This window comes from Spermophilus citellus, assembly GCF_964194105.1.
Source record: "Spermophilus citellus genome assembly, chromosome: 8".
In the NCBI taxonomy this organism is placed as follows: domain Eukaryota; kingdom Metazoa; phylum Chordata; class Mammalia; order Rodentia; family Sciuridae; genus Spermophilus; species Spermophilus citellus.
Genome location: NC_138189.1, coordinates 53,463,925 through 53,482,180, shown reverse-complemented (window position 1 = coordinate 53,482,180; position 18,256 = coordinate 53,463,925). Strand labels below are relative to the sequence as shown.

At 36.3% G+C, this 18,256-nt stretch overlaps 2 protein-coding genes across 2 annotated transcripts in view; both read left to right on the top strand.

Annotated features, from left to right (window-relative positions):
• The window catches only part of TMPRSS11A (transmembrane serine protease 11A), a gene marked incomplete at both ends in the record, with an annotated part of 51,073 nt that extends 45,924 nt beyond the window's left edge, over nt 1-5,149 (top strand). The window contains one exon of the mRNA XM_081304346.1: nt 4,988-5,149. Coding sequence (XP_081160472.1) covers nt 4,988-5,149 — 162 coding nt within the window. The remainder of the gene's footprint in view (nt 1-4,987) is intronic.
• Nucleotides 5,150-5,193: 44 nt separating this feature from the next.
• The window catches only part of LOC308654663 (transmembrane protease serine 11D-like), a gene marked incomplete at both ends in the record, with an annotated part of 98,035 nt that continues 84,972 nt past the window's right edge, over nt 5,194-18,256 (top strand). The window contains 2 exons of the mRNA XM_081304345.1: nt 5,194-5,216; nt 12,991-13,386. Of these exons, the coding sequence (XP_081160471.1) occupies nt 5,194-5,216; nt 12,991-13,386 (419 nt within the window). The remainder of the gene's footprint in view (nt 5,217-12,990; nt 13,387-18,256) is intronic.

The window sequence follows — 18,256 nt, the reverse complement described above, 5'->3', positions numbered from 1 at the left end:
ACTGTTAGATGTGTGTTAATATAGAATATACAGTAATGAAAGGAAGATGCCTGCAGTAGAATGCTTGGAAGAAAAAGGACATATTTCTATAAGAATATATGAAAATGAACACACTATTAAGAGAGGTGAAGCTAAAGTTGAAGGGTAGCTAGAGTTGAATTAGCAGAAAAAAGAAGGCATTAACAAGGAGGGCTGTAATGATGAAGTGGCTAGGGAGAGCTTAGGAACTGAAGAAGACCTTTAGCATATCACAGAACATATAGGCTCAATGTTGCCAGGTGATGCAAGAGGATTGCCTGGCAGGGCAATCAGCAACCTGAAGTATTTTGCCCTTTTTCCTAAAAGCAATGGAAAGCACTAAAATTTTTAATCAGGGGGTTTATACTAAATTAGTTAATATGTATAAAGTTCTCAAAACACTTCCTGAGTAGTATTATTTGTTTGTTAAGTTAAAAGAGTTTTTCAATCAAATTTGAACATTTTGAAAATCATTCTGCTCACATTAAGGAGAAAATCTGGATATGGCCATAGTGGATAAGTTAGCCTGTGTAACAAAAATCCAGGTGAAATGTGGTAATTTGGACTAAGAAGGTAGCATGTAGACAGAGCTAGACAAAGAAGGTAGGAGCTAAAATTGACAAGTGAAGGGATAATTTTGATATGATTGAAGAAAGTAGGTATCAAAACATGATATCTAAATTTCTGGCTAAATAATTAAAATAATTCAATTTCTGGTTTAAATCATTTGAAAAAATGTGGTAAACATGTCAGGGCAAAGTTACACATCCTACAGAGATCTGAGTCCAACATCAGCCATGTGGAGTTTGAGGTGCTTTTGAGACACTCACATGAGGAACTGCTAATGCACCCTTATCCACACCGCTTCCTCACCAAGGATGTCATCTGTCCTCCTACCTACTGAGAGCCCACAAGTGTTGTGTTAGTTTGTATATTACATTTTTTATATTTTATATAATTTATATTACTTTTATTGTTCTAAATTCATTTTTATTAGTTTTTTTAATATTAACTCATACTAATATTACTTTTCTTATTCATATTATATTATTTATACATATATATTATATTTTATAAATCTTATTTGTCTTTTTCTTCTGGATTATAAGAGCATATTTGATTTTTAAATGGAAAATATATAGTAAATAAGAAATGTATATAATTTGACATACATATTATAATGATTATCACAATAAAATTAATCTATTCAGCACCATCCATGCTATACATTAGATTACCAGGATTTGGTCATCTTATAATTCAAAATTTATACCCTTTGATCAACATTTCTCCCACAGTCCTTGGAAACTACCAATGTACTCTGTTTTAGTGAGTTTGACTTTTTAGATTCCACACGTAAGTGAGATAATACTCTGTTTTCCTGTGTCTGACTTATTTCATGTAATAATGTCCTCCAATTTCATTGTGTTATCACAAATAGCAGGTTCTTTTAAAAATAGCTGAATAATGTTCAGAGGTGTGTGTGTGTGTGTGTGTGTGTGTGTGTGTGTGTGTGTGTCTTCTTTAGCCAACCATTCATTAATAGACACTTAGGTAGTTATCATGTCTTGGATACTCTGAATAATACTGCAGTGTGCAGATGTCTCTTTGAGTTACTGATTTAGTTTGCTTCACTTAAATACTTAGAAGTGGGATCATTGGATCATGCGGAAGTCTTAATTTTAACTTTTTTGAGGAATCATACTTTTTCATAAGGGCTGTACCAATTTACATTCTCACCAACCATATACAAGGGTTCTCATCCTCTTCAACTGATGTTGTATCTTGACTTTTTGGTAATATCCATCCTAATAGGTGTTGAGTGATATCTCAGGATTTTGATTGCATTTCTCTAATGATTAATGATCTTAACATCTTATATTATACTATTGGCCATTTGTATGTCTCCTTTTTAGAAATGTCTATTCAGGTTATATGCCCAATTTTCATTGCATTATTCATTATTTGATATTGAGTTATGTAAAGTTTTGTATATTTTCAATATTAACCCTTTATCATATATATGACTTGCAAATATTTTTTCTAATTTTGTAGATTACCTTTTCATTTTGTTGCTTATTACCTTTGTTGCACTGAAGCTTTTTAGTCTGATGTAGTCCCATTTATTTATTTTCTCTTTTGTTGATTGTCCTTTCAATGTCATATCTAAAAAAATCATTAACAAGATCAGTGTCAAGGAGCATTTTCCTTGGGAGTTTTATAATTTCAGGCCTTGCATTTGTGTCTTTAATCCATTTAAAGTTAACTCTTTTAAGCTACATAAGGGTCCAGTTTCATTATTTTGCATGAAGCTACCTAATTTTCCCAACACTGTTTACTGAAGAGACTGTCCTTTCCTTTCTGCATTGCATATTCTTGGTTCTCTTGTCAAATAGTAGTTGACTCTGGATGTGTAGGTTTATTTCTGGGCTCTCAATTCTATTCCATTGATTTTTTGTGTCTGTTTTAATGCCAGGATCATATAGTTTGGATTACTATGGCTTTGTGATATACTTTGAAATCAGGATGTACAATGCTTTCAATTTTGTTCTTCTTGTTCAATACTGATTTAGCAATTTTAGTTTTTTGTAATTCCATATGAATCTTAGGATTTTGTTTTTGATTTTTCTATTTCTTTGAAGAATGCCATTGGAATTTGGGCAGAGATTTCATTGACTGTATAAATCACTTTGGGTTGTATGGACATTTTAGCAATACTTATTCTTTCAGTCCATGCACATTGAATATCTTTCCATTTATTTGTACTTCTTGCAATCCTTTCATCAGTGTTTTAAAATTTTTAGAATAGAGACCTTTCTCTTTTTAATGTATTCTAATCAGTTATACATGACAACAGAATGTTCTTCAATTCGTTGCACACAAATGGAGCATAATTTTTCACTTCTCTGGTTATACACAAAGTAGAGTCACACCATTCCTGCAATCATACATGTACCTAGGGTAATGATGTCTGTCTCATTCTACCATCTTTCCTAACCCATGCCCCCACCCTTTCTCTCGCTCCCATTTGCCCAATCCAAAGTTTTTCCACTCATCGCATCCCCTGCCCCATTATGGACCAGCATCCACTTATCAGAGAAAACATTCAGCCTTTGTTTTTGGGGAGGCTGGCTTACTTCACTTAGAATGATATTCTCCAACTCCATCATTTACCTGCAAGTTCCATATTTTTATTCTCTTTTGATGTTGAATAATATTTCATTGTATATATGTATTACCATTTCTTTATCCATTCATCTATTTAAGGGCATCTAGGTTTCATATATATATTATTTTATAAAATTTATTTTTAAAGAGCATAAATCCTCTTTGTGTGTGTGTGTGTGTGTGTGTGTGTGTGTGTGAAAGCTTCTAAGTCTACCCCCACTATGTTCTTTGTCTCTGTTCTCTTCTGTTACTAACTAGGCCCTTTGTTTGGCACTTACAGTTTTCTGTAATATAGCACCTTGGTGCCTTTGTGCCCTGCCTTTTCAAACAGGTAATAAGAACTTTGGGAGCACCTCTTTCTTAGGAAACCCCCTGGTAGGATACTTTATCAAAATGAGGGAGAAAAATCAAGAAAGTGGAAGTTAAGGAACCCAAAGCATTATGAAATCAACACAAAAGAATGGTGATGGCTACACAGTCTCAGGATTATCTCTACACCAAATTTAGAGTAACCAATCTAAGTCATTATAAAAGGAAGGTGTGTGTGTGTGTGTGTGTGTGTGTGTGTGTGTGTGTGTGTGAGTATGCAGGAAACAGAGGGAAATTGAGCAAGTATGTGTATGCTGAGATGGGGAACATCTTCAGAAGAAGTAAACAACTGATGTGTTCCTGTGGTGGCATAGCATATAATCACAGTGATTCAGGAGGCTAAGGTAGAAGAATCTCAAGTTTTAAGAGGCTCTAAGCAACTTAGAGAAATCCTGTCTTCAGATTAAAAATAAAAAGAGCTGGGAATGTACCTCAGTGGTAAAGCACTCCTGGGCTCAGTCTCCAGAACTGACACGTTCTCTGATATCCTTGAGTACTAGTAAATATTATTGTTAGATCTACATAGATTTTTTGAAACATTAAACATTTGCCAAGGTACATGGAAAATTAGCCAAAGAATAGCCCAGAATAGTGTCTCTTGCCAGTGACTCAGGAGGCTAAGGCAGGAGGATCACAAATTCAGGACCAACCTCAGGAACTTAGCAAGGACCTAAGCAACTTAGTGAGACCCTGTCTCAAAATGACTAATAATAATAAATTTTTAAAAAGGCTGAGGATATGGCTCAGTGGTTAAGCACCCCTAGGTTCAATCCCCAGTACCCACCCCGCACTCCCAAAACAAGGAAGAAGAAAAAAAAAGTGTATTATTAATTCTAGGAAACCAAACTCTGCCCAACAAATGTCAAATGTAACATAATCAAAATACGTTGCTTGATTCACCAATAAATGGCATTTACTAAGTGAGATTAAAGTAAACATCGAGTTTTAATTTAATCCAAAATGGAGATACATAACATAAAGATATGGTGAGGAAAAGTTTGAAGTGGTTGTAAAACAGCTAAATCTTCACCTATATAACAGAAAATAAATATATACAGTCTAAATCTATGAAATATTCATTTGAGCATATAATTTAGTGATAAGGAATCAGATATTCTAAGAAATTATTAAACCAGCATGAAGTGGCTACTCCTAGGGAAACAGGCTGAATAATGAAAGTGAGACATAAAATTCTTCATATTCATTTTTCCTTTTAACTATGTATTCTGTACAAAAAAATAATAATATAAAGATATGGAAATTGAACCTTAAAGCTATTTATAATTTTTAATTTCATGTTTAAGTTAATTATTCTGCATTGTTAGCTATAATAAAATACTGTCTTCTGTCTAATGATAAAACGTAGTTCATTGAAATAAATAATAAGCTTAATGTCAATCTAATTTCTTTCTCCTTTTTTTTAAATTTTCAGGGTGATTCTGGGGGACCATTAGTTATAAAAGATCTTAAAGATACCTGGTATCTCATTGGAATTGTAAGCTGGGGAGATAACTGTGGTCAAAAGAACAAACCTGGAGTCTACACACAAGTAACTTATTACCGACGCTGGATTGCTTCAAAAACAGGCCTCTAACTCACCATAAAAGTTAAACAAAGAGCACTGTATACAGGTCATACATGTATGAGAATGTGGATATTCAGTGAGCTTAGTACAATGAAGTGATATTCAGTGTTTGGATCTGGCAACATGAGATACAGAACATGATTTATTTTACAATCATTTTAGTTATTCAGTAATCTATAGCCAATTTATAAGGGATATTTATTTGAAAAGTAATGGGCCATTTTACCTGGCTTGAAAATTAGAGCAGAGAATTCAGCTCTTTAAAATTAATAAGTTGAAGTACACATGAGCTGCAATACAAACTTTTTTTTAAGATCCCTTGTGATATAGTATGCTTTTGTCAGGATTTTCCCCTTAAATGAGAAGCTTTCTGAACTTTCAAGGAGTTCAAGGAATGTTTACATAATTTCCTGTCTCCTTTCCAGAGCTCATAAGCTTCACAAGTACTTTTTTTTTTAACTGCCATGTTCTCCCAGGTTTTCTGCCATGAGAAATAAATGTGCTATTCTAAATGCATTTAGGGGACTTTCCTAAAGGAAATTATATTTCACAAAGTCTGGTGGCAAATTAAGACAATAATCTTCTAACTCATAGTTGTGAAAACTTTTCTTTTTTGTAATTTTTAACACGCACATTCATACTCATACACACACATATTCTCATACTACAGATATACTAAAAAATCCAATTAATGTTTGATATATGTAGTAATTATCTAATCAAAAATGTATTTTGTTTTGAAAATTCGGTGAAGGGTGATAGTAGCTTTATGAGCAGTCCCAGGCCATTTTAAAATGACATTTTAAAGATGCACTTACATGTTTTGATCACCAGGGGGAGATTTTGTCCTTTATTATTGTAAGGTAAAAGGCCTGAAAGTAATTTGAGAATACTAATACCTAAAAGAATCGAAGAAAATTGTCTTTCTCCATAAGAAAGAAAAATTTTTTCCCTTGTATTTCTACAACCAATGAGTTTCAAAAGCTCTTGACCTGAGTATTGCCATTTGGAATTCTAGTTTTTAAAACAAGTTAAAAAAAAAAAAGATTTTGAGAACATACCAATACTATTCACAAAGTTTTCTGAAAAAGAAAATACGCTCCCTAATTAAAGTGTCTCATGAATTGAATAAGAAAGTTAGTCTTCTATATTTCATAACAGAATTAGTCAAAGATTTTATGGAAATATTACTAAGCTTGGCAGTACCCATGAATTATCAGGGTTTGCAGGCTTGGAAGACATTTATTTACTCATATAGTCCAAGTATAAATTATTCTGTATTATGGTGGTAAGATATAATTCTGAATTTTAATGTTAAGATTCAGGAAATGATCTTATTTCTGAACTGTTGTGTAACATTTCATTTGGGGTCACATGTAAGCAAATATTGATATATCATTTTAAATCTAATAAAGCTGATGATCAGAGCATCCTACAAACAGTTTCACTAGGTTTGTGTTAGACTAGTAGCATGAATCTTTCAACTGTTGTTAAGAATCATTTATTTTGTTTTTTTTTTTTTTTTTTTTTTTTTTTTTTTTTTTTTTTTTTATTGGTTGTTCAAAACATTACACAGCTCTTGACATAGCATATTTCTTACATAAGCTTTGAGTGAGTTATGAACTCCCATATTTACCCCCAACGCAGATTTCAAAATCATATCATTTAAATATCCCCATTTTTACAAAATGCCATATTAGTAACTGTTGTATTCTGCTACCTTTCCTGTCCTATACTATCCCCCCTCCCCTCCCCTCCCCTCCCATCCTCTCTATCTACCCCATCCACTGTAGTTTATTTCTCTCCTTATTAATTTTCCCATTCCCCTCACAGCCTCTTATATGTATTTTTGTATAACAATGCGGCTCTCCCTCCATTTCCATGTAATTCCCATTTTCTTTCCCTTTCCCTCCCCCTTCATGTCTCTGTTTATTGCTAGTCTTTTCTTCCTGCTCTTCCTCCCTTCTCTAATCTTAATTGCTCTCATTATATCAAGGAAGTCATTTTGTATTTGTTTTTTAAGGATTGGCTAGCTTCACTAAGCATAATCTGCTCTAGTGCCATCCATTTCCCTGAAAATTCTATGATTTTGTCATTTTTTATTGCTGCATAGTACTCCATTGTGTATAGATGCCACATTTTTTTAATCCATTCATCTATTGAAGGGCATCTGGGTTGGTTCCACAGTCTAGCTATTGTGAATTGTGCTGCTATGAACATCGATGTGGCAGTGTCCCTGTAGCATGCTCTTTTAAGGTCTTCAGGGAATAGTCCGAGAAGGGCAATAGCAGGGTCAAATGGTGGTTCCATTCCCAGCTTTCCCAGGAATCTCCATACTGCTTTCCAAAGTGGCCTAACCAATTTGCAGTCCCACCAGCAATGTACAAGAGTACCCTTTTCCCCACATCCTCTCCAGCATTTGTTGTTGTTTGACTTCATAATGGCTGCCAATCTTGCTGGAGTGAGATGGTATCTTAGTGTGGTTTTGATTTGCATTTCTCTGACTGCTAGAGATGGTGAGCATTTTTTCATGTACTTGTTGATTGATTGTATGTCCTCCTCTGAGAAGTGTCTGTTTAGGTCCTTGGCCCATTTGTTGATTGGGTGATTTGTTATCTTGCTGTCTAATTTTTTGAGTTCTTTATATACTCTGGATATTAGGGCTCTATCTGAAGTGTGAGGAGTAAAAATTTGTTCCCAGGATGTAGGCTCCCTATTTACCTCTCTTATTGTTTCTCTTGCTGAGAAAAAACTTTTTAGTTTCAGTAAGTCCCAATTGTTGATTCTTGTTATTAACTCTTGTGCTATGGGTGTCCTATTAAGGAATTTGGGGCCTGACCCTACAATATGTAGATCGGAGCCAACTTTTTCTTCTATCAGACGCAGAGTCTCTGTTTTGATATCAAGGTCTTTGATCCATTTTGAGTTAATTTTTGTACATGGTGAGAGGAGAGGGTTTAGTTTCATTTTGTTGCATATGGATTTCCAGTTTTCCCAACACCATTTGTTGAAGATGCTATCCTTCCTCCATTGCTTGCTTTTAGCCCCTTTATCAAATATTAGGTAGTTGTAACTTTGTGGGTTAGTCTCTGTGTCCTCTATTCTGTACCATTGGTCCACCCGCCGGTTTTGGTACCAGTACCATGCTGTTTTTGTTACTATTGCTCTGTAATATAATTTGAAGTCTGGTATTGCAATACCGCCTGATTCACTCTTCCTGCTTAGTATTGCTTTTGCTATTCTGGGTCTTTTATTTTTCCATATGAATTTCATGATTGCTTTATCTATTTCTACAAGAAGTGCCATTGGGATTTTGATTGGCATTGCATTAAACCTATAGAGAACTTTTGGTAATATTGCCATTTTGATGATGTTAGTTCTGCCTATCCATGAACAGGGTATATTTTTCCATCTTCTAAGATCCTCTTCTATTTCTTTCTTTAGGGTTCTGTAGTTTTCATTGTATAGGTCTTTCACCTCTCTTGTTAGGTTGATTCCCAAGTATTTTATTGTTTTTGAGGATATTGTGAATGGGGTGTTTTTCCTCATTTCCGTTTCAGAAGTTTTGTCGCTGATATACAGAAATGCCTTTGATTTATGTGTGTTGATTTTATATCCTGCCACTTTGCTGAATTCATTTATTAGTTCTAGTAGTTTTTTTGTAGACCCTTTTGGGTCTTCTAGGTATAGAATCATGTCATCTGCAAATAGTGATAATTTAAGTTCTTCTTTTCCAATTTTTATGCCTTTAATTTCTTTCGTCTGTCTAATTGCTCTGGCCAGTGTTTCTAGAACTATGTTGAACAGAAGTGGTGAGAGCGGGCATCCTTGTCTTGTTCCAGATTTTAGAGGGAATGCCTTCAATTTTTCTCCATTCAGAATGATGCTAGCCTGAGGCTTAGCATAAATAGCTTTTACAATGTTGAGGTAAGTTCCCGTTATCCCTATTTTTTCTAATGTTTTGAACATAAAGGGATGCTGTACTTTGTCAAATGCCTTTTCTGCATCTATTGAGATGATCATATGTTTCTTATCTTTAAGTCTATTTATATGGTGGATAACATTTATTGATTTCCGTATATTGAACCATCCTTGCATCCCAGGGATGAATCCTACTTGATCATGGTGCACTATTTTTTTAATGTGTCTTTGTATCCGATTTGCCATTATTTTATTGAGGATTTTTGCATCTAGGTTCATCAGAGATATTGGTCTGTAGTTTTCTTTCTTTGAGGTGTCTTTGTCTGGTTTCGGAATCAGGGTGATGTTTGCCTCATAGAATGAGTTTGGAAGAGCTCCCTCTTTTTCTATTTCCTGGAATAACTTGAAAAGTATTGGTATTAATTCTTCTTTAAAGGTTTTGTAAAACTCCGCTGTATACCCATCCGGTCCTGGGCTTTTCTTGGTTGGTAGTCTTTTGATGGCTTCTTCAATTTCATCCATTGATATTGGTCTGTTCAAATTGTGTGTATCTTCCTGACTCAGTTTGGGCAAATCATATGTCTTAAGAAATTTATCGATGTCCTCACTATCCTCAATTTTATAGGAATATAGGTTTTCAAAATAATTTCTAATTATCTTCTGTATTTCTGTCGCATCTGTTGTGATATTGCCTTTTTCATCCCGTATGTTAGTGATTTGAGTTCTCTCTCTTCTTCTCTTCGTTAGCATGGCTAAGGGTCTGTCAATCTTATTTATTTTTTCGAAGAACCAACTTTTAGTTTTGTTAATTTTTTCAATAGTTTCTTTTGTTTCAATTTCATTGATTTCTGCTCTGATTTTAATTATTTCTTGCCTTTTGCTGCATTTGTTGTTGTTTTGTTCTTCCTTTTCTAGGGCTTTGAGATGAAGTGTGAGTTCATTTATTTGTTGGTTTTTTTTTTTTCTGAGGAATGACCTCCAGGAGATGAATTTCCCTCTTAAAACTGCTTTCATTGTGTCCCATAGATTTCGATAAGTTGTATCTGTGTTTTCATTTATCTCTAGGAATTTCTTGATTTCCTCCTTTATGTCTTCTGTAACCCATTGATCATTAAGTAACATATTGTTCATTTTCCATGTGATATAGGATTTTCCCTTCCTTCTTTTATCATTAATTACCAGTTTCATTCCACTATGGTCAGATAAAGTGCATGGTATTATCTCCACACCTTTATATTTACTAAGGGTTGCCCTATGGCATAATACATGGTCTATTTTTGAGAAGGATCCATGTGCTGCTGAGAAAAACGTATATACACTAGAAGATGGTTGATATATTCTATATATGTCAGTTAAGTCTAGGTTATTAATTGTGATATTGAGTTCTATAGTTTCTTTATTCAACTTTTGTTTGGAGGATCTGTCCAATGGTGAGAGAGGTGTGTTGAAGTCACCCATAATTATTGTGTTGTGGTCTATTTGATTCTTGAACTTGAGGAGAATTTGTTTTATGAACGTCGCAGCACCATTATTTGGTGCATAAATATTGATAATTGTTATATCTTGTTGGTGAATGGTTCCTTTTAACAGTATATAATGTCCTTCCTTATCCCTTTGGATTGATTTAGTCTTGAAGTCGATTTTATTCGATATGAGGATGGCCACGCCTGCTTGCTTGCGAGGACTGTGTGCATGATATATTTTTTCCCAACCTTTCACCTTCAGCCTGTGTACGTCTTTTCCAGTCAGATGTGTCTCCTGGAGGCAGCATATTGTTGGATTTGTTTTTTTAATCCATGTTACCAGCCTATGTCGCTTTATTGGAGAGTTTAAACCATTAACATTTAGAGTTACTATTGATGTATATTTTGTACTTCCAGCCATGTTTGATTGTTTATCTCTTTTTTTTTTTTTATAGTTTAGTTTGTTTCTCCATGGTTAGCTTTCCCCCCACCATCTGTCCTTATTGAGGTACTTCCCATTGTTGGCTTTGGTTATTGTTATTCACTTCTTCCTCGTGTAGTGTTTTGTTCAAGATGCTTTGCAATGCTGGTTTTCTGGCTACAAATTCTTTTAGCTTTTGTTTATCATGAAAGATTTTTATTTCGTTGTCGTACCTGAAGCTTAATTTTGCTGGATACAGAATTCTTGGTTGGCATCCATTGTCTTTCAGTGTTTGAAATATGTTGTTCCAGGATCTTCTCGCTTTCAGCGTCTGTGATGAAAAATCCGTTGTTAATCTTATTTGTTTACCCCTGAATGTAATCTGTCTCTTTTCTCTTGCAGCTTTTAATATTTTCTCTTTGTTCTGTATATTTGATATCTTCATAACAATGTGTCTTGGCGTTGGTCTACTGTGATTTTGTGTGCTCGGTGTCCTGTATGCATCTTCAATTTGTATATCTGTTTCCTTTTTTATTTCTGGAAAGTTTTCTGTAATTATTTCTTTTAGCAGGTTACTCATTCCCTTGGTTTGACTCTCTATCCCTTCCTCTATCCCAATCACTCTTAAATTTGGTTTTTTTATGTTGTCCCATACCTCTTGGATGTTTCTCTCGTGGTTTTTAACCGTCCTATCAATGTTGGCTAGACTCTTTTCAAGATGATATATTTTGTCTTCATTATCTGAAGTTCTGGCTTCTACTTGCTCCATTCTATTAGTGATACTCTCATTTGAGTTTTTAATTTGGTTTATAGTTTCCTTCACTTCTAAGATTATCGTTTGATTCTTTTTTATAATCTCTATCTCCTGATACAGATGCTTAACTTCTTCTTTTATCTGTTTATGTAATACATTCTCAATGTGTTCTTTCGCTGCTTGAATTTGCTGTCTCATATCCTCTTTAAGGTTCCATTCCATCTGTCTAAGGTGTTCCTTGAGCTCTTTGTATGACCATTTTTCTGATGACTCTAGGTCCTCCTGAATATTTAGGCTATCCTGCATTGTTTGTACTCCTTTTCTTCCTTGCCTTTTGAAGCTGCTCATATTGCTTCTTGTTCTGTTTGACTGTTGAGCTAGTGTTTACTCCTATAAATTTATTTGATGCTTGGGATGAAAGGTATTAGAAGGGAAGAGAGGAGGTCACTAAAGAGAATGAGAGTAAGCAGGTAGAATTCAAGGAAGGGGGAATAAGAAAATTGAAAAGAAATGTAAAGACAGAGGAAAAGAAGGAAAGAGAGAAAAGGATAGAGAATTAAAGAGAATTTAAGGACAAATAATAGTAATAGAAATGAGAGATGAAGTTTAAAAATGGAATAAAATAAGATAAGATAAAATGGATTAAAAATATCATTTAAAAAAGACAGTAACAATAAAAAAAATAATACTAATAATAAAAAAAATAATAAAAAAAAATAAAAAAAAAATAAAAAAAAATAAAATAAGATAAAATAAAATTAAATTAAAAAAAATTAACAAGAAAAAAAAAAAAAAAGAAGAAAAAAAAAATTTATAAATGCAGCCCTAGAGTGCGATTAACTGTTCTTCCAGTAGATGGCGCTGTGGCCACCGGGCCAAGATCCTCCTCTCAGTGGTCGGGATTCAATCTCTGTGCAGCAGATCTTCCACCCGGACTGGGCGGGTCTCCACTCCTGCTGTTCGCCCTGTGGGCGGGGCCTGTTGCCTAGCCCGGCGGGGGTCGTTTGTGGCTCTGGGCTGGCAGTTTGGATGTGGTCGTCTGGAGCCCTGTACCGCCAGAGGGGGTTCAGAGATCTGGGCCTGCTGGAGCCGGATAGGCAGTGCCCTCTCCCCCACTCACTGCAGCATGTGGGCAGCGGCCGCCTGTCTGCGGCTGGTGTCAATTTACAGAGCTGGACGGGCTCGGGCTCAGGCAGGCAGCGCCCGTCCCCACTGTCGCTGCAACGTGTGGGCAGTGGGCGTTTGGCGGCAGCTGACGACCACTCACAGAGCCCTATGGGCGGGGGCCCAGGCAGGCAGTGCCCGCTCTTAAACTGGCTGCAACATGTGAGCAGCTGTTGGCGGAGGTTCACAGAGCCGCCAGCGCGGGTCCAGTCAGGCCGCGCCCGCTCCCACAATCACTGCAACGTAAGGGCAGCGGCAGGGGCCGGTTCACCGAGCCGCCGGCGTGTGTCCGGGCGGGTAGCGCTCGCTCCCAAGGTCGCTGCAACCAGCGGCTGGGGCCGGTTCAACGAGCCGCAGCGTGGGACCAGGCAGGTAGCGCCAGCCCCCTAGGTCGCTGCAACCAGCAGCCGTGCCGTTTCCCAGAGCCACCGGCTTGGTTCCAGGCAGGGAGCTCCCGCTCCCAAGGTCGCTGCAACCAGCGGCCAAGGCCAGTTCACCGAGCCACCGGGATGCGTCCAGGCAGGTAGCGCCCGCCCCCAAGGTCGCTGCAGCCAGCGGCTGGGGCCGGTTCCCAGAACCGCCGGCGTGGGACTAGGCAGACAGCGCCCGCTTCTCTGTTTACCGCAACGTGTGGACTGCCGCCATTTGGCGGCAGCCGGCGGGACTGTGTCCCAGCTCTGCGTTGCCGAGGTTCAGGCGTCTGGGACACGCTGCCACCTCCAATTAAACTTACTAGTTCCAGGCAGGTCTCCTTTCAGCTGAATTTTGCTAGAGGTTTCTCAGTAGGACGCCTGTGGGTGTATTCTTTCTGATCCTGTTACAGCAGAGGTACTGACAGTGCTGTTTCCTCGCTGGCCGCCATGTTGTCCCCCAAGAATCATTTATTTTGAATAACTAGTTTGGGTCTCTCTGAAGCAAGTTTTCCTAACCTTGGTGCTGAAATTTGGGCCTGGAAAATTCTTTATTTTATGGGGCTTCCCTGTTTATTGTAGACTGTTTAGCAGCATTCTACCAGGTGCCTGTAGCATATCACTTACAATAAATTATAATAACCAAAAATAACTCTAGATGTTGGCAAAAATGGGATAAAATTATGCTCTCTTGAGAACTGCTGTTTTAAAGACAGTTGATTTTTATAGAATTGTAAGAGACAACTCAAAGTGATGAGACTGATTATTCAAAAACTATAATATACCTATCAAGCTAAACATTCACTATAGTGTTCCTAAAAGAAATGGAAGAATAAATGACTAGTACTTTAGTCAGTATCTACTTCAAATACAAACTGATCTCCCAGGATACACAATGTGCTCAGAGAATTTCCCTCTGCCTACCATGAACAAGGACCTGGGTTTGATCCCAAGCACTACAAAAAAAAAAAAAAAGAAAAAAGAAAAAAAGAAAGAAAGAAAACAAAAACTTCTCTCATGCCTAAACTACAGTTACAAAGCATTGCGTGGGCTCTCTCTCATCCAGCAAGGAGGTCCATGGAACAGGGTAGAGGAGAGTGTGGCTGTGGAGTCACAATCAAGACCTCCAGAGATTTTATAGGTCTGATTTTATTGCGTAGTTACCATGTATATATACAGGCAGTAGCTAAACAGATTATAGGCAGCCACCAATAGAATTTCTGCCTACTGTCCTTGCAGCAACCAATCAAGGAATGGACCATGGAGTAAGTGTGACCTCACATCTAGAGTTGTGCCTATGGGATAAGCAGTTTGCTGCTGATGCGCCTAGAGAGAGGGGAGTGGTTTACCACTCAGGCGCCCTTAACATAGACCACATATGCAGTACTCCATGCACTTGTACCCACAGAGCACTATTAAAAATTACCATAAAGATGGAGTTTTATAAAGAATAATTCATAGTAAGAAATACTGCATATTTTTTCATCGTAGTTCCATACACATATTATAGAAACTGTGAAAGAAGGTTCATAAAACATTAATCACCCTTACTAGATGCAATTAAATCTAACATTTGTATTGTATTCTATTATACATTTTTAAAAATACAGCACACCACCATCCCAGGTGAAGGGAAGATGGGAGCTGCAATCATGGTGGTTCAAGCAGAATGGATAAAAAATACACCACCAACTAAATTGAGTTTACAAGCTACTGCATCATTATCTGAAATGCCTAAAGACATTGTATGTTATATAATCATTAACCATTATTAACATTCAATTGTTATTATGTCACCACACCATCATTCCTACCTCAAACCTCTCAATGTATTCACTTGGCAAATTGCTAACAGGTTATAATGCTATTCAATAATTTTATTTCCATAATCTCCATTTTCCCCATTGCTTGAAAAATAGAACCTATATCCCTGCCCCCATAGCATTTAAGGTCCTTTAAAATCTGCCAGTAACCAACAGCATTTTTTCTTATGTTTGTATACTGCTTGATAACATGCCTGTTACATTTCATTTTCTAAACACACCCTTCTCTTTGATCATATGTTCTCTTCATCTACAAAATCAAGCTCAAGTATCATCTCTGTCAGGAATGCTTTTCTTATAATCCCAGGCAAAACTCTTCATTCAAACTTCTTTGAGCATTTTTGTTTCTCCTTTAAAGCATTTCTAATACTTTACACTATAGCATAGTTTTTACATACATGTATTATCTCTTAAAATATTTTTAAGTTCCATAAGATTTAAGACTGGTTTATTTTTGTATTCCCTACAGTATTTAAAGCAAAAATCAGGATATATTTTAGGTTAATGTTTAGTTAAAGAATAAATTAACACAGAATTATGTGTATGAAATTGAGAAACCTGTTCCCAGTTGTTAAGACCTCGAACCTTATCATTGAACTGGGCTCTTAACCTATATAGTCCTATTTATATTTTCTTCAACAATCCTAAAGACCATCTGCTCTTTGCCTACATCAGAAGTATCCAAAATACAGGCAGGCCCTAATGCATGACAATCCCTTCCCAGGAACCTTTCTAAGTCAAAATCTCTCCCCATATATCTTTAAATGATCACATCTCAAACCCATAGGTATATTTGGAAATAAGGCCAAAAAGTAAACCTTGGCTAAAAAGCAAGTCCCATTTCTTTTATTCACTTTTATTTGATCTATCAGTGTGGTCCTTTGTTCTTTCCTCACCTAAGGACCTCACAAATCTTGGCACTTTCAATGGCCATACTAGATGTCCATGATTATAGTCCCCTGATGGAGACCATTCCTTACTGAATTTGCCTAATGGAAGATATTAAAGATAAAATTAGGAATCATACTTAATATCTCCTTTTTGAGGTAGGTACACTCATACATTGCTAGTGGCACTGCAAATTGGTGCGACCACAATAGAAAGCAGTATGGATATAACCTCAGAAAACTTGGAACACCATTTGAGCCAGCTATCCCACTCCTCAGTTGATAACCATAGGACTTAAAATCTGCATACTACACTTACACAGCCACATCAATGTTTATAACAGCTCAATTCACAATAGCTAAACTATGGAGACTACCTAGATGCCCTTCAATAGATGAATGGATAAAGAAAATGTGATACGTAAACACAGTGGAATACTACTGAGCCTTACAGAAGAATGAAATTATGGTATTTGCAGGTAAATGGATGAAATAGAGAAAAACATCGTAAGTGAAATAAGCCGTACAGAATCTCATGGTAAAGTGAAATAAGCCAATCCCAAGAAAAAAAAGGTCAAGCGTTTTCTCTGGTAAGCAGATGCTAATCCATAGTGGGGTAGTGGGGCAGGTAGGAGAGGATGAAGGAACTTCGAATACTGTAGAGGGGAGTGAGAGGAGAGGTGAGCTGTGGGGATGGGAAGGACAGTAGAATGAAACAGACATTATAACCTTATATACATATATGATTACACTACTGGTGTGACTCTATACCATGTTCAGCCAAAGGAATGAGAAGTTGTGCTCCATTAGTGTACAATCTGCCAAAATGCATTCCACCGCTATGTTTAACTAATTAGAACAAATTAAAAAAATAGAAGGGAGACCAGTAGAATAGAAGAAGGAGAACAGGGGGAGGAATGGTAGGGAAAGGGAAGGTACTAGGGAATGAACTGATCAAATTATACTGTTTTATTGTATGCATGTATGAATATATTGTAACAAATAAAAAATAGCTAATTCAATGTAAAAAAAATCTCCTTTTTGAAAACTCACAGAAATAAGGAAAACTGTTTTATAATAGATGGCATTTGGTTCTTAAAGTTTAGATATCCATATAAGACTGTCCTTTTATTTCTATCAGTAAACAAGATTTAATTGGTAATTTAACTTTTTTAAACCTTTTTTCTTAAGCTCTGGAGGATCCTCCCACAGAAGAAGTCACTACATTAAATAAAGCGTCAAATTTTAAATGTTATTCTGTAATCCACAAATATAGTAATGGAAATCTTCTGGGGCTCATGGGCTAATAAAGGACTGACAAACTGAGTGACAGTGTTAACATTCTCCAAGTGACAGTGTTAACATTCTCCAAGTAAGTAGATTGCCCAGAGCCTTTATCTTACATTTTAGACACAGTAATTAAAAATTCACTTATACATGAACCATAGTAATTGAGCTAAAGTTAGAATTTCTGAAGTCATGTTTTGGAAAGAAGCCAAATCAAAGCCATCTTCTAGATGTTTAATCTGAAGATTTTAACTGGTGAAAAGGAGGATCTAGACACAAATCTACTTAGAAATAAGAAAAATCTGGAAGAGAACAGTTTCAAATGAAATTATGGAAATTCAGACCAAAGAATGTTAAATCAGGCAGATTTTAGTAGATAAATATATCATTGGTAAAAATAAGGACAAACAAGTTGAAGGTAATATCACCAGTTTATTCATTAAAAAACAAAATGTGTCTGCTACATTCCTATGGTGGGAGGTAAGTTACTAAAATAACATCTCCCCTCCAACCTATATACTTCTAACTAGATAAAAATAGTTGTGATCTGAGAACTTCATACGTGTGTTTTCTGTGTCTGGTTAACATTGTTGGGATATGCAGATTTAAGAAAGAGTAGAGTCTTTGTGAACTATGCTTAGGTGAGAGCTGTGGAAGAAAGGACTGATGTTGATGGAGGGGAAAATTAAAGGAGCAAATTAGAACAGAAATATGAACACCTCAAAGGGACCCATCTATAAGAGCTCTAGACCCTGGCACTGACCAAAGACAGTCTGATGGTATATTCTACACAATGGTCTTACCTAAGATTGTGTGCTACTGAAATACCATTTGCACCTGATCTTGGTATACATGAAAGGCCTGTAGATTTCCCAAGTGCTAAAAAGCTACCAGGAGAAAGCAAAATGGTACAGTCACTTTGGAAGAAATTTTGTCAGCTTTATACAAAACAAAATCATCTCTTTCCATAGGATTCAGCAATCACT